A 15,827-nucleotide genomic window follows, 5' to 3' on the forward strand; every position below is an offset into this window, starting at 1 on the left:
CATGTGACCTCAGGTGTCCCCCACATTGACGCTGGATCCAGTGGGGCCACACCTAAGTCCCTTCAGCAGTTCTAACAGGACTTTCACTCACCCACTAGTTCATCCACAATCATTCACTCCCTTGGTGAGCTGGTCTGCGCCTGGCCCTCAGCTGGGCTGGCAGGTGTGACCAAAGGTGAGTGCAGCAGACCCCACCTCTGGCCTCAAAAGCTCACAGCCTGGGTGAGAGGCAGACAGAATTCCACAGACAAACGCGTGAAGGAAAAGTTCTCTGAGGACACACAGCAGGGAGCAGAAGGGCCTGACTCTGACTGGCCACAGGGGAGTGGGCATTCTTTATGACCCAAAGTTTAAGAGAGATCAACCACGTCAAGGGGAGAGAGTTCCAGGCAGAAAGGGCAGCATATGCAAAGGCACTGTGGCAGGCGGGTGCACAGCCTGTTTGCGGAACAGGGAGTAGAATGACATGGCTGGTGGTCTGGGCAGTAAGGGTGAGGGGCTAGGCTCAGGATGGGGTGGGTAGAGGCCACACAGAGCAGGGCCTAGTACATCAGGAGGAGGGTTCTGCCTCCCCCCATCGGATGAGCAATAGAGAAGCAAATGACACATCTTAAGTGAAGAGGGAGAGGATGAGATTTGTGCTGAGCATAAGTCACCATGTGGAGATAGGCAGGAGGAAGGAAAACAAGAGTCTGAGAGCAAGTATGCTGGGCAGGGACTCTCATCACCCTGCTGCTGCCTTGGCAAGAAATGGGGAATCGGCCTGCAGTTTCCACCCTGGCATCAATGGCTCACCTATGCTCTAAACCAACCTCTTTAAGAGGCTTGACCTGGCACCCCTGTGCCCCTGCCCCATCAGGCCCAGCTGGCTGGCCCAATGACTCAGGTGCTAGGGCTGCAGGGGCAGGAAGTCAAGGAGGGCAGGGCTGGCTTCTCTGACAGGTCAGGCCAGTCTTCTTCGCCTTAGGCAGAGCTACCTGAGAAGCTCCGTCAGGCGGGAGCATTCTACCCACCACAGCACAGGCCAAGAAATGGGGTCATGGCACCCAGCCCCAAGAGTTGGCCAACAGCTGGCACGGGCCTGACCCCGGGCCTTGTAAAGAGAGCCAAGCCAGGTCTGGGTCTGGAATGCAGAACCAAGCCCCAGCCTGGCATAGGGCCAGAGGGTGGGAAAGCTGGCATGGGCATCTCTCCTGCTGCCATGGCAATGGGGGAGGGCTGGCATCTGGGCCTGCCACTGGGAAAGGCTTTGACCCAGATCTAGGAGTCTCCTCAAGACTCAAAGCCACAGAAGGTCTAGAGCCCAGACCTGCCACCTACCCCTGAGCCCAAGTCCCAGAAGATGCAGAACCATGGTGGTATCAAGTGGATCACGTGGGGGAGGGGTTACCCCCTGATACTCCCATCAGCTTTCCCAATATTGCTGCAAATAACACAGGAAGTACCGCGGTGAGCCTGCCAGGAAATACAGTTTCAAGAACCCTCCTCTGGTTCTCCCTGCCAGCCCATCTCTCCCACTCAGACCCACCACCTAAACATCCTGGCATTGGCACTGGTCCAAAGCAGAACAGGTCCCCAGTTCTTGTCACCCAGGCTGGGCAGTGGGGACCCCCTTGAACCAAACCCTGCCCCCCACTTCCTTGCTCCCTTAGAACCAGGTTCTAAGGCAGGTGGTGCCTTGAAGCCAAATGAGGACAGGATGGACATACTGGGGAGGGGGGCCTCCTGGAAGCTGTCCTTGAACCTCCGGGTGGACAGGAGCATGGCCTGTGTGAGTCCAGGCTTAGGATTGGGGCAGGGGATGGATCCTTTAGGCAGGTGGGATCTCACTATCAGCAAGAAATGGCCACAGAGGCGAGAAGATTCAGGACCTGTCAGGAAGTCCTGTTCCTGGAGGAGAGTCAGGCTGGGGTCTCCTGAGGGCCTTAGGGGACACAGGGCCCAAGGGCAGAGGCATAGGGACAGTCTGAGCTGACCGCAAACTCAAATGCTTCAGGAAACTGTGCAGCAGCCTGGTGTGAGACAACTAGGCTTGGTGGGGACTGGGGCCACCTGTGAGTCTGGGCCTTGGTCACAGGGGGCAGCTGCTGCCCAGCCTTGGCCGAGAGTTCCCACTCAAGGCAAGCTGGGAAGTCCCATTTTAATGTGAAACTACTGGATTTTTCAATGTTGGCAATGGCTTCAAATTTTTAAAAAGTCCCACAGGAGCCAAATGAAGCACACCTGAGGGCCTGCACTGGCCTAGGAACGGACGTTTAGAGGTGTGCAAGGCACACTCCACAGCCACATATAACAACAAAAGCATGGGGTGGAGACCTCTGCCCATCCTGAAAGGGGGCCGTGTTGGGGAGAGGTCCTGAGGAGGCGAAGAGCTGAGAAGAAAAGTCTGGGAGGTAACCGTTGCACCTGGACCCTGCTTAGCCCTGTTAGAGACTGGACACGGAGGCTATCCTGCCTTCTGGAGGTGATCCAGTCCTTCAAACACCATGCAAGTTGGTGTGGCCCAGCCTGCTGGGATAAGCCTTCAGGCCCCACCCCCTGAGATTTGAGCTGGCCCAGCCAAGCCCTGACTGTGGGCTGGGCTGGACGACGGGGTGGCGGGTGTCCTGGAGCCGGCTGTAAGTTAGGAGCTGAGCTGGGTCCCCAAAGGCTCTGAGGCATGACTCTGACCACAAGTGCAGAGGGGGAGGAGGGCAGAGTGTTTTCCTGGAATCCTCCAAGGCAGGGGATTTTTCTGGACTAGCCCAGCCCCTGGCACCCACCCCTTCTGCCCCATTAAGGGCCACTGTCAGCAGCACCCAGGCCCCACCTACTGACAGCGAGGCCCAACCTCACATTTCAGCCCAGCACCCCCCAGCACATTCTGGCCTTGAAGCTGCCAGTAACTGTGGGTAGTCTATCATGTCCCCTTCCTGGGTGTTGCTCCCTTCATCTAAGACATGAGGAAAGTGGTCCAGAGGTGCTCACAGCAAAACGACCCCAGGACTCAGATTTGGCATTAGAGGTTGTACTTATGAGGCTCTCAGAAGGGATCTGTGTGTGTGGCCTAGCCAGGAGTTTCTGAAATTGGGATTAGCCACCAACAACAACACGGAAAGATTTCACATAAAAAATCCAGATTTCCAGTTTCTTCTGTAAAACCTGAAGCTCTGGCAGACTGGGACAGGTCATAGCTACTGAGTCTCCCCTCCCCAGGTCTCCACAGGCTCTGGGGTCCGTTCCTCGAGTTTTTATCACCTGCCTGCTATGTCACAGGCATCCAGGTTTGGGATGCTTGGTCTCACTCATTATTCGTTCGCTTCTTCACAGGGAAAAAGGGATCTGCCAGGGTCATATTACAAACTAGTGGCAGACCAGACTGGACCGCAGGACTCCTGACTCCCGACGGAGCCAAGCAAGGTCTCTCTTGCCCGCCTGGTCGGGAGTTGGCGGGGTGAGGACCTGGCTTCTTGGCCGAATGACCCTTTCAGCAGAGGAGAGGCGGGTCTCCGTCGGCCCCACCTCGGCCAATAGGGAACAGCCACACCCCCCGCCCATGGCGGCCACGCCCCCAGACTCTTAAGACTGAACCCGCCTCCCGCGAGCCGACTCCGCAGCCCAAGCCTTGGGGCGGGGAGACGCGGACGCGGCTGCCTCGGCACCTCAAGACCTCAGGACCCAGGACCCCTCCGGCCTCCGGGCCAGGAAGCCCTGAGGCCGCGGCCCGTCCCGCCCGGCTCCCGCCGCCGCCGCCGCCGCTGCCGCCCGGTGAGTGTCTACCGGGCTGGGGGGCTGCGGGCGGGAACAGGGGACGGGCTGTGCACACGCGCCGATCACGCGCGCGGACCCCCCCGACCTCCGCCGCGCGCACATGCACTCAGGGCGGGCACGCGGCCCCCAGTCCTGCACGATCAACTGGATCAACTCGGGGACGCACGGCGGGCGGGCACCGTGCGCCCCCGGCCCGCCCCCTTATCTGGCAGTCCTCGGGCTCCGACAGCTCCACGGCCGGGGTGCGCGCACGCGCGAGTACGCGGCTCACCGGCCCGCGGGGCTGCAAGCAGACAAAATAAACACCCCCTCCCTCCTCCCACGGCTGGGCCCTCCGGCATGACCAGTTTTATGAAACAAACCCCTTTGAGGGGATGGCCAAGCCAGAGTTTTGGGTTACTTTTACCTGCTGGAGTGACACTGGTTCTGGGCATGAATACCCCTAACCCCTGTCCCCCTGTGCAGATCGACGGCCTGGGGTCCGTCCTGAGGGCTCTGTCACTCAGGGCAGAGCAAGGGGCCCACAGGCATGCAACCCTGGAAATGGGGTACAGACCTTGGCTGACTGGGTTGTACTCCAGGTATCAGGGTGCCCCATCTCTGCCCCTGCCAGGGAAGGGGCTTTGCTCAGGCTGTGAACCCAATGGCCTGGAGCCAGCCTAGTCTTTTGTGTCCCTGGGCTGGCAGCACTGCAGCCTGAGGGCTGCTGAGGTCCCCTGTGGTCACTGGCAGGCCAGCTGATTAGTGCCAGCCATTCTGCCTCACCCCCATTTGTTAACGATTACCACACCAGGGTAGCTGACTACCTCTCCCGCTGGGGCCAAGGGCTGGAGTGTGAAAGGTGGGAAGGAGGAAGTGACCCTGAGGGTCCCTCTGCTTGCCTTCTGCACCAAGGACAGGTGAGGCTCTGGGGCGTGGCACCAGGACCCAGAGCCCCCTCCCCAGACCAAGAGCTTCTAGGGCTGGGGGACTGAACTAAATCTCAAGGTCCCTTCCCACTAGGCTGGACTTTGGGCGTTGGGGGCAAAGAGGGGTGTCTGGGTGGGTGACCTCCAAGTGGGGTCAGCAGGCCCAGCTGTTGGCAAGGCCCAACAGGGCTAAGGCAGGCAGTGTGGGGGATGGGAGAGTAGTCCCCTGAGTTTGCTGTCTTCTCCCAGGGGAATCAGCCCCTGGAGCTTCTGTAAACAGAGTGTCAGAGGCAGGAAGAGGGCTCTGGTAATGAGCAGCCCAGCTGGATTCCCTCCAGACCATTATCTGGCCTCTCCTGGGCCCAGGGAGGGAGGATGAGCACACGCGTGCCAGGCTGGGGGCCCGGGCACTGCCTGTCCCCACCTCCCCTGGCCTCATGTTTCAGTGAAACAACTACCTGGGACCAGTGAGCAGGTGGGGGCTGGTGTCCCAGGGTATTTGCTGGAATGGCACCACTCTCTCCAGACCCTGGACATGGAGGAGGAAGGGTTCAACATGAGAAGCCCCTCAGACAGTGCCCAGACCAGTGCTCTCGCCAGGCAGTCCCCTCTGGCAAACACCCCCAGGGAGATGCCCTGGGCAGGGGATGCATCCAGCTCCTGGCTCCCATTCCTGACACCTCCACTACAGTCCTGGGTGAGCTAGGACAAGTCCCAGGTAAAGAGTTGAGTCCTTGTGGGGGCTTTTAAGTGGGTAGCAGTTCCTGGGATCAGGACAGCAGGGTCTCAGCTGGGCCCTGGAGGCAGCTCCCACCTCAGTAGGCCAGCCAGCCAGTTCCCCTGGTGGCCAGAGAGAAGGCTGGGTGAGCCTCTGCCCACAGAAGCATCCCTGACCACTGGCAGGCCCTGAGCTCATGGGAAGGACAGCAATGCCACTTAACAGGGTTAGTGATCCCTCCCGGAGCCCCCCTCAGAGTCCCCGCCCTGGGCCAGGGAGCCCAAGGCTCCGCACTGCCAAGAAAACCAGCTCCCCTCACTGCTGTGGAATTTGAGAGTTCTTGGAGAAGGGGGAGGGCGTGTGTGTGCGTGTGTGTCCCAAAGCACAGCCCAGTGGGCGTGTGTCTGGCGTGGGCATGTGTCTGCGCGCGCGTGACCAGAGCAGGGCTGTGTTTGGGGGCGGGCAGGGGTGTGCTGAGGGTGGGCGGGGGCTCAGCCTTCTTCCTTTTATCAGTTTCCACATTCCAGAGTCAGCCGGATTGCTTTCCCTCAGCTGGCTGGGCCGCCTGGCCGGCCAGACCCGCCGGCCTCCCCCGCTTTTCCTCATTCCACCCTCCCTGGGTATGAGGAGGCTGGAGCAGACTCCCTTGGGCCACCTTAGGATTGGGGGGTGGGAACAGGCGAGGGGCCAGTTCTTCTCCAAGGTGGGGAAGGGCCCCAACCCGCCTCCTCCCAGGGAACGCAGTAAGGCTCTCACATTCCTCAGAGGCTGCCTGAGAGATTTAATTAAGGAGGAAGGAGAGAGCTAGCCTGCACTGAGAAGAGGCTGAGGCTGGGATGGCCACTGGGGCCCCCCTGGCCCTGGGCCTGGGTGGGCAGCAGTGAGAGGTGAGAGGCAGACTTGTGGCTCCCCTAATCAACCCCACCTGCCCACCGATCATCTCACAGGCCCCAGGAAGGGCCTCCTTTGCTGCAGGGTAACCAAGACCCTGGGCATGATGGAATGAGAAGGGCAAGACCCCTCTGGGGCTACCTCCTTCTCAGACCCTGTCTAGGCCCCAGACAGCCTGGGCCCAGCCGGCTTGGGGCTGGTGGCCTCCCTTGGTGACTAAGGTCTTCTTCTGGTAAATTCAGGTTTAATTGCAGAGTTAGGGCCTTAGTTGACGGGTGCTTGGCCCTGGGTGGGGACAGGGCAGTGAGCAAGCCCCATGTCTGAGCCCAGCCCCAGTGGCATCACAACTGCACGTGCTGACGGTGGCATCTGGACCAGCCCATTTCAAGTTGGGCCGCAGCCACCACATAGCTCCTGGGGCAGCAGGTGTCCTCTTCCAGCAGAGTGGCACCTCTGCTGAGAAGGCATGTCCTGCCACCCTGAGGGCTCACTTGAGCCAGGGACTGGCCTTAGTCACTGGTCTCCCTGCCCTGGGCTGACAGGTCTAGCAGCTGCCAAGTCACCCACAGTGCCACAGAAGACACCCACCTGGGGCCAGGCAGCTCCTGCCATGGAGTGGGGAAGGGGGAGGAGGTCTAGCTCCTGCTCTTCTGGTGCTGCCAGCTGGCCATACCTGCTCAGGGATCTAGACTCTTCCCTGGACAGGGAGACGGGCTGACGTACAGACTATCCCCCTTGGCAATATTCTGCCCCAGGATCTGAGGCCTGGCTATACAGGAGACCCACCCAAGCAGCTTCGCTAAAACACAACTCTGCCTGGGTCTCACCCCAGAAATTCTTATTTAATTGGCCGGGGGAGGGTGTGGTGTGAGCATTAGGAACTTTCTAAAGCTTCTTGGTGATTTTGATGTGCAGCTGGAGTTGAGAAGCCCTATAGGTGGGAGACGGAAGGGAAGCCCGGATGAGTTCATGGTGTGGAGTGTCAGGACTTACCTATAGCGTGAGTAGAACCCGCTGGGGGTGGTGATGGAGTAAGTAAAGCAGAGACGCCAAGACTGGTGGGTACCCCCACCACCAAAGGGCAGGGCTTAATCAAAAGGCAGGGCTAGGACCACCCCCCAAGAGGGCTATCTCCGAGGAACCTGAGGCTCAGCCCCCTCGGCCCCTTCCATGAGGGCCCAGGATAGAGACCCCAACCTGCTGGGCCAAGGGCTGCTTCTCCCCAGGGATGGGGAGAATGGTGGACCCAGCCCGGGCCTGGAGCCTCCTCAGACACGTCAGCGAAACTGGAGCCAACTGTCCTGGCTGCCGGCATGGTCCCGCCTGCCTGGGGGGTTGGCAGACTCCTGGGCTGGGCTGCTGCCAGGCCTGGCCGGCAGTGCTTCACCCTGGCGGGCCAGCACTGGGAGCCAGAGGCCCAGAGCCGTGGGGTCAGATCTGCAGCTCCAGACCCCTGTACCCACTCCGCAGTACTGGGTACGGAAAGGGACGTGTGCCTGCTTCTGTTTGCCCATTCCTGTTCCCCACTGGCCAGGCACAGGAGATGCTCCAGCCTGAGGTCTCATGTGGTCACCCGAAGGCCTGGGGTTCCACTCACTTGCCAGTCCCTACCTGATCCAGGGCCTATGAGTGGGTGCCTCCAGATGTCCCACACTTGGGGGTGGGTGGGGACACTCTGGGTCCCCCTGAGAGCTGAAATGATGATGTCGTTACTCACTGAGCCCCTCCTTCTGCTCCCCCTCCTCCCCCATCACATGCTGAACTGCCGGCCAAAGGACAGCTCACTTCCCCCCACCCCCTTCTAGAACTAAAGGCACCTTCCTCCCACCTCCCAGGCTGTTCTCTCTAGCTTCTCCTGTTTTTCCACGCCTGAGGATGGAGGGCAGCCTTTGCGTAGAGGCCTTACCCTGAGCCCAGGGGGCCTCCTGTCTGTGCCTAAATCTGCGTGAAGCCCCTCTCACACCATGGCATCCTCACCCCATGCATGCGGAGGGCAAGACTCAGGTTTTATGGGTGACACCCTCACTAGGTAGTGTTTACTGACCACCTAGAATGTCCTCCAAATACAAACTAAACAAGCCCTGAGACTCAGGCGCTGTACCCAGCCTCCCCCACTTCACAGATGGGAACTGAGGCTAAGGGCTGTGGCCAGGCTATCATGCAGCCAGGGTGCAAATGCAGGCAGTCAGACCCCAAAGCCCCATCCCAGCACTGTCCCCTAGAGGGCCCTTGTGGTGGGGCCAGGCCAAGGCGAGTCCAAGTGGAGGGGAGGCCCTGGACACTCTGCCCTCCTGCCTCCACTCCCCCCCGCTCAAATCCCAGGGCTACCTCTAGAACTCTCCCCACACCCTTTGCAGAGGGAAAGGGCCCACCTCCCTGCATCGAGTCAGCAGATCAGATATCAAAGCCCAGGCCCCTGGTCCTTCAGGGCTGCTGAAATTGCAAGGGCCAGGGCAGCCATGACCCCAACGAGACACTCCCACCCCCAATGCACACACACACCAGCATGCACCCAGACAGGCGGAATCGCTCCCAGAACTTGTTAAAAGAACTTCCCCATTTAAAACAAACAGAACAACACAGAACCACAACACGTGCTCAGAACAACTCCAGAAAGTGAAGCAGGGCTGCTAAGAAAAAAAGCCCACAGGTGAGAAAGGATCTGGGAAGCTATTTAGGGTCAGAGCTGGTCTCCTGCTGCCGTGTCACCGGCCCCCTCCAGTCAGTCAGTGCCCTCTGGGTCCCCTCTGGGGGCTCTCTGATCTGTTCTTGGTGGCAGAGCCCCCTAGAGCTGACAGCCCACAGCTTGCCATTTTCCCAAGCCCCAGTGCCAGCTCATTGCTGGACAGGTGGAATGGGGCTCAGGCAGAGGCACTCATCCCTGCATCCTGTGGACTGGAAGCAGGGTAGCTGCTGCCTACTGGGGTCTCCCCAGCCCAGAATGCCAGCTGCTCTTGTTCTGACCCAACGCCCACTCTCCATCAGCTTACCCAGATTGCCTCTGTGGCCAGACAGACCCCCGGTGTTCCTGCCTCCTTCCCCCATGATGACTTTACTGATTAAAGGGCCAGCAGACTACAGGTGAAGCTCAGAGCCCATGCTGGTCCCCTCATCAATGCAGAATGGGAAACACCCCCCAGTAAGCATCCCAGGCCCCTAAGGACCACATACCTGGCTCCTCGGAGCTAAGTGCTCCCAATCCTGGGAGGTGTCCATTCTGGAATGCCCAGGTGGACGATGAGGAAACTGAGAGAAAGCTGCTGTCTGTGGCCTCACAGTTCGGGTGCCCCTGGCCCAGGGCTGCCTGACTGGAGTGTGAGCTTTTAACTGTGATCTTTTATAAGGCTCAGGGGAGCTGAAGCTGTAGGGGTGGCCAGGCTGGCCAAGTGTAAGGTCCCCTCCCACCCCAGAGCCTGGCTGTGCCCTTCCTGACCCTGCCTGCCACCCCCACCCCCACCAGGAGGGTTAACTCAGGGGGAGGCAGCTCACCCCCCAGGTGCATGAGGGGGTGGGGGTTGCTCACAGCCCACATCTGGAGGCCAGGCCATACCCGCCGCCTTCTGAGTCAGGGAGGGTGGAGCGGGTCCCCACAGGGAAGGAGGCCAGGTGTGGCACACACAGCCCCCTGGGAATGGCGCCGGCAGGGCTGGGGGCACACGAGGCCTCCCGGGTTCTGGCTGAGGTTCATCTGAGGCTGAGTGCAAGATGCTCCTCTGCCATTCACTCAGCAAAAGATGGGCTCTGGGATACAGGGAGCAAAAACAGGGCCTCCCCTCAGGGAGGGTACAGCAGAATCTAGAGAGCAGAGCAGGCGGCACTGGCTGGGGTCAGGGAAGGCCTCCCTAGCTGGCCTCTGAAGGGCAGTCATCAGTTTTAACTAGTGAGGGGCAGAGGAGACCCTGCAGGTGGGCAGGGCCTAGGCAGGCCCAACCTGGTGATGGGCTTTTAGTCAGAGCTGGCCCAACACCATAGTGGCCTCCTGGGGACCACCTGCCCCTCCTCCGCCTCACGTTCCAGGAGCCCACATCCTTGGGGAGGGGCAGCCCGATCCACGGCATTGGGCAGAACATGGGCTGCGTAGGGGGCCACGCTACCTGTGTGGCTGGATGGCTGGCCAGCATGGGGGAAGGGGAGGCTGAGCCCCAGCACAAAAGGCCCTTGTGAGAGTAGGAGGCACCTGGAGGGGAGGCATGCCGGCCTCTCGGGGACTTTAGGGAACCACAGTGTGGGGACTGCTGCTGGGGTGGCCTCCGGGCTGCCCGCAGGAGCCTGAGTGAAGGGGGGCCCATGCTGTGGCCCTATCCTGTCTCAGGCAGTTCCAGCTATGAGTGGGAGCCTGGTGCGGCTGGGGGAGCCACCCCCACCTGGGCAGGACTGGGCCCCACATCAGGAGGGCAGGCCCAGCCACACCTGGATGTGGTTAAGGACCTGGGCTCTGGCTCAGATTTTCCGGGAGTGCAAAAGCAGCAAGTCACTGCACCTCCAGGAGCCTCTTCTCCTGTCATCTGGGAGTGAGGAGAACAGCTTCCACCTGGAGTGGCTGCTGGGGGACTAAACGAGAAGACTGTAGACGTTCAGTGCTGCGGGCACGTGGGAAGGGCTGCTGCTCCTCTTGCTCAGGGCTTGGCCTAGAGTTGATTCCCAAGAAACGATAGAGGATATGATCTGCGAAGCGTTTCCAGGCTTGACACTGCCTCTGGGGCCACCACACAACCAACGTCCCCCAACCTGAGACCTGGGTCAGCCCAGGGAGGCTGGGGGCCCCTCACCTCTAGTTCTTTCATCGTGGCTCAGAGATGGGGGATCTGAAGACCAAGGTTCCCTGCCTCCCCCCTTCCCACAGCAGGGACACCTGCCAAGGGCTCCAGCCCTCCTCTGCCTCCCCGGGGAACTCTCCTGCTGGCCATGTCCTAGGCAGGTCTGACTTCACAAGTGGAAAAACACCAATCCCAGAGTTTCCCCGTGAAGTCTTCCTGCTGTGGTCTCTCCTCATTCAGAGGACTCAGAGTGCGGCGGCAGCGGCCAGTGGCCCAGGGCAGGCAGCTTCTCTACTTACATGCTCGGCCGCCTGCCTGCCTGGTCTCTCCCAGATGCTGCGGGAGGGGCTGCCGCTCCAGAACCCACCATTCTCCCTCCTTCGCTGTCCACCTCAGCAGAGATTTTTGGGGTGGTTTAGGGGGAGGGCACAGAGTCTGATGTTTTTTGACCACGTGTTCTCTCTGAGCCACAGAGAGGCCAAAGGGCTGGAGTTAAGGAGAAGGGGGTTATTTGTGGTCACTGAGTGTTTGGGGGCCAGGCCCCCCTCTGTGTGCATCAGCCCACCGAACCCTGGTGTCAGCGCAGGAAGTAGCAACTGATATCGTAACAAGGTCATGTGATTGCTCAAAGTCACATAGCAAAGAAGTGACAGGGCAGGGACAGGAACCCAGCCAGGGCACTAGGGACCTGACTCATAACTACTGTATGCTGTTGGGTTTGGGGGCGGGGAGTGGAGAAGGGGGCTGGGAATTCCCTTCCCGGTCCTTCCTGGAGTGGCTGTCCCCTGGGGCCCCTGACTCAGGGTCTCCCGCTTTCCTCTCTGCTCCCAGGGACCAGAAGATGCGCTCCAAGACACCCCCGCCCCTGTTGCTGCCGCTGCTGCTGCTGCTGCCGGTCCTGGAGCCCAGGGTGCGGGGTTGCCCATCCGGCTGCCAGTGCAACCAGCCACAGACAGTCTTCTGCACCGCCCGCCAGGGGACCACCGTGCCTCTCGACGTGCCGCCCGACACGGTGGGCCTGTACATCTTTGAGAATGGCATCACCACACTCGACGCGGGCAGCTTTGCCGGCCTGCCGGGCCTGCAGCTCCTGGACCTGTCACAGAACCAGATTGCCAGCCTGCCTGGTGGGGTCTTCCAGCCACTGGTCAACCTCAGCAACCTGGACCTGACTGCCAATAGGCTTCGGGAAATCACCAACGAGACCTTCCGTGGCCTGCGGCGCCTGGAGCGCCTCTACCTGGGCAAGAACCGCATCCACCACATCCAGCCCGGCGCCTTTGACGCGCTCGACCACCTACTGGAGCTCAAACTGCAGGACAATGAGCTGCGGGCGCTGCCCCCGCTGCACCTGCCACGCTTGCTGCTGCTTGACCTCAGCCACAACAGCCTCCCAGCCCTGGAGCCTGGCATCCTGGACACCGCCAACGTGGAGGCGCTGCGGCTGGCCGGCCTGGGGCTGCAGCGGCTGGACGAGGGGCTCTTTGGCCGCCTGCGCAACCTCCACGACCTGGACGTGGCCGACAACCAGCTGGAGCTCGCGCCGCCCGCCATCCGGGGCCTGCGGGGCCTGACACGCCTGCGGCTGGCAGGCAACACCCGCATCGCCCAGCTGCGGCCCGAGGACCTGGCCGGCCTGGCAGCCCTGCAGGAGCTGGACCTGAGCAACCTGAGCCTGCAGGCCCTGCCGCACGAGCTCTCGGTCCTCTTCCCCCGCCTGCGGCTCCTGGCAGCTGCCCGCAACCCCTTCAACTGCGTGTGCCCCCTGAGCTGGTTCGGCCCCTGGGTGCGGGAGAGCCGTGTGGCGCTGGCCAGCCCCGAGGAGACACGCTGCCACTTTCCACCCAAGAACGCCGGCCGGCTGCTCCTGGACCTTGACTACGCCGACTTTGGCTGCCCGGCCACCACCACCACGGCCACGGTGCCCACCATGAGGCCCACGGTGTGGGCGCCCACAGCCCCACCTTCCAGCATGGCTCCCACCTGGCTCAGCCCCACGGAGCCAACCACTGAGGCCCTGAGCCGACTGCCCCCTGCCCCGCCCACCATGGGTCCTGCCCCCCAGCCCCAGGACTGCCCGGCATCCATCTGCCTCAGTGGGGGCACCTGCCACCTGGGGGCGCGGGGCCACCTGGAGTGCCTGTGTCCTGAGGGCTTCACGGGCCTGTACTGTGAGAGCCGGGTGAGGCCAGGGCCGAGGCCCAGCCCTGCCCCGGCCACCATGCAGCCACCCCAGCCCCTGCCCCTTGGCATTGAGCCCGCTAGCCCCACCTCCCTGCGGGTGGGACTGCAGCGCTACCTGCAGGGCAGCACCGTGCAGCTCAGGAGCCTCCGCCTCACCTACCGCAACCTGTCGGGTCCCGACAAACGGCCAGTGACACTGCGGCTGCCGGCCTCACTCGCAGAGTACACGGTCACCCAGCTGCGGCCCAACGCCACCTACTCCATCTGCGTCCGGCCCCTGGGGGCCGGGAGGGTGCCTGAGAGCGAGGAGGCCTGTGGGGAGGCCCGCACGCCCCCGGCAGTCCGCTCCAACCACGCCCCAGTCACCCAGGCCCGAGAGGGCAACCTGCCACTCCTGATTGCGCCCGCCCTGGCCGCCGTGCTCCTGGCCGTGCTGGCTGCTGTGGGGGCGGCCTTCTGTGTGCGGCGGGGGCGGGCCGCGGCAGCTGTGGCTCAGGGCAAAGGGCAAGTGGGGCCAGGGGCCGGGCCCCTGGAGCTGGAGGGGGTGAAGGCCCCCTTGGAGCCAGGCCCCAAGGCGACTGAGGGTGGTGGGGAGGTCCCGCCTGCTGGGCCTGAGTGTGAGGTGCCGCTCATGGGCTACTCGGGGCCCGGCCCCCAGGGGTCCCTCCCAGCTAAGCCCTACATCTAAGCCTGCGAGTGATGGACGGTCGGGGCCAGGCTCTCGGCCCCACTGGGACTGGCCAGGGCCCTCCTGCTGCCAGATCAAGGAAGTTCTCAGATCTGTACGATGAGGACATGTCAGGACCAGGGCTGTGTGACCACAGCAAGTCCCTGCCCGTCTCTGGACCTTGGTCTCCTCATCTGTAAGAAGCTGGGACCCAGGTGATAACCTCTAAGGTCCCCCCACCCCCCGCCCGAGTGCCTAGAGGATGGCGTCAGCCCCGTCTTCTGCAACATGCAACCTCTGGGGTGGGGCGGGCCCTGCCGTGTGCTGGTAACACAGGCCCGGGCTGCCAAGCCCCCCACCCCAAGGAGACTCTGGGGGCCAGTGAAGGAAGCCCCCAGAAAAGAGAGCAGAGGGAGAGTGGGACTGGGGATGGGGTGGGTGAAACTGCCTCAGCCCCAGAAAGTGAAGGAACAAAAGAAACTGGAAAGAAAGATGCTTTAGGAACAAGTTTTGCTTTTGTTTTTTAAAATATATTTATAAAAGATCCCTTCCCATTTATTCTGGGAAAATGTTTTTCAAACTCAGAGACAAGGACTTTGGTTTTTGTAAGACAAATGATGATATGAAAGCCTTTTGTAAGAAAAATAAAAGATGAAAAGAAACAAGCATGTTTCTCAGGCATGGCCCCAGGGTATCTGGGCTGGACTAAGGGAGGGTGGGGGCTCACAGGGTCAGCCTAAAGGGACAGCCCTCTCTGTGGGGAAGCTGGGGCCAGGGACCCCTCTCCCCAGCAGGCACCAGGCCCTAGTCAGCATGCCCTAGGCTGTCCTGCCCTGGGTTGTGTCTGCTCAGTCCGCTCGACTGAGGTGCCTGGACCAGCTTCCCAGTGAGACTGGGAACCAGGAGGGAGCTGGGATAGGAAAGGGGCCACTTCAACCTCCGGGTAGAGGAACGGTTAGGGCAGCCTTACCCTTCCCAGGCCCAGTCTTCTGCCAGCAGGAGCTGCAGGGCTCCTGGGAGAGGCTGGGGAGACGCTCATGGCAGACGCAGGCCAAGATGACCCCCAAGGGTCCCTCCTCAGAGATGGGTCTGATGAGCAGTTCACCGCCTGCCTTCCTCTGTGGAGGAGGTGCCTTGAGCCATGTCCTGCCAGGCCCTCATGGATGGTCCTGGACCAGATGGCACACACGGCCCAGCCCTTCCTGCAGTCCTGTGGCCCCTCTGCATGGGCTCAGGCTGCAAGACCTTGCTCCCAGCCTCCTGCTCTAGCTACAGAGAAAGGGCCTTGGTAGAGAAGCAGCACAGATCCTGAATGGCAGGAGCGCTTTGCTGGGTGAGGAGGCAGGGACTGAGCCAGGGCTGTTAGGGGCAGGTGGCCCTGTGATGCCCCTTTACTCTCTGCACTTGAGTAAAGTACCCAGGCTTTCCAGAAACCCCGGAAGTGGGAGTGTTTTCCAGGAAGCCACAGGCCAAGGTGGGGGCAGGGCCCCCAGGGATGCTATGCACAGCCCTGGCCTGGACCAGGTGCTGGGAGCTTAGGAACAGTGACAGACACATGCGCCCAGCACCTTTTCCTATTACCCTGTGGCACAAAGGGAGGTGCCCCTGGAGCCAGAGAGGCCCTGCAAAGGCTAGAGCGAGCCTCCCTGCGGCCCCATGCCCATCTCCCTGCATGGGTCATGGCCCCTGGCCCCCAGCCTCACCCTGGCGGGAAGGAGGCAGCCCAGCCAGGCCTGGGGAGCAGGCCCTGCGGTTCTGGGCGTTGATGTCAGTGCAGAGTCAGGCCCGGCCACACGAGGCTCTGGATTCAATTATCGGCTCCTGAGGGTTCTGGCATGAGAAGGGAGGAGGTGGGTCATGGTGGGCAGAGAGTGGTGGCAGCGGGCCTGGGTGGGGCCCCTTCTTCCTGAGGCAGCGGAGGCAGCAGCCCAGGTGGATTTCCTATGGGCCTG

The 15,827-nt window shown here is 61.5% G+C and overlaps 2 protein-coding genes across 4 annotated transcripts in view; one reads left to right on the forward strand and one right to left on the reverse strand.

The window, feature by feature from the left end:
- Positions 1 to 15,827, reverse strand: part of CORO7 (coronin 7) — a 67,679-nt gene that overhangs the window by 19,829 nt on the left and 32,023 nt on the right. The gene's annotated exons all lie outside the window — the stretch shown is intronic.
- VASN (vasorin) lies at positions 3,604 to 14,823 on the forward strand. The gene is made up of 2 exons (XM_060031656.1): positions 3,604 to 3,747; positions 11,856 to 14,823. Exon 2 carries the CDS (start codon positions 11,866 to 11,868, stop codon positions 13,894 to 13,896), a length of 2,031 nt encoding a protein of 676 aa, XP_059887639.1. The 5' UTR covers positions 3,604 to 3,747; positions 11,856 to 11,865; the 3' UTR covers positions 13,897 to 14,823.

The sequence above is a fragment of the Delphinus delphis genome, chromosome 15 (assembly GCF_949987515.2).
Source record: "Delphinus delphis chromosome 15, mDelDel1.2, whole genome shotgun sequence".
Taxonomy (NCBI): domain Eukaryota; kingdom Metazoa; phylum Chordata; class Mammalia; order Artiodactyla; family Delphinidae; genus Delphinus; species Delphinus delphis.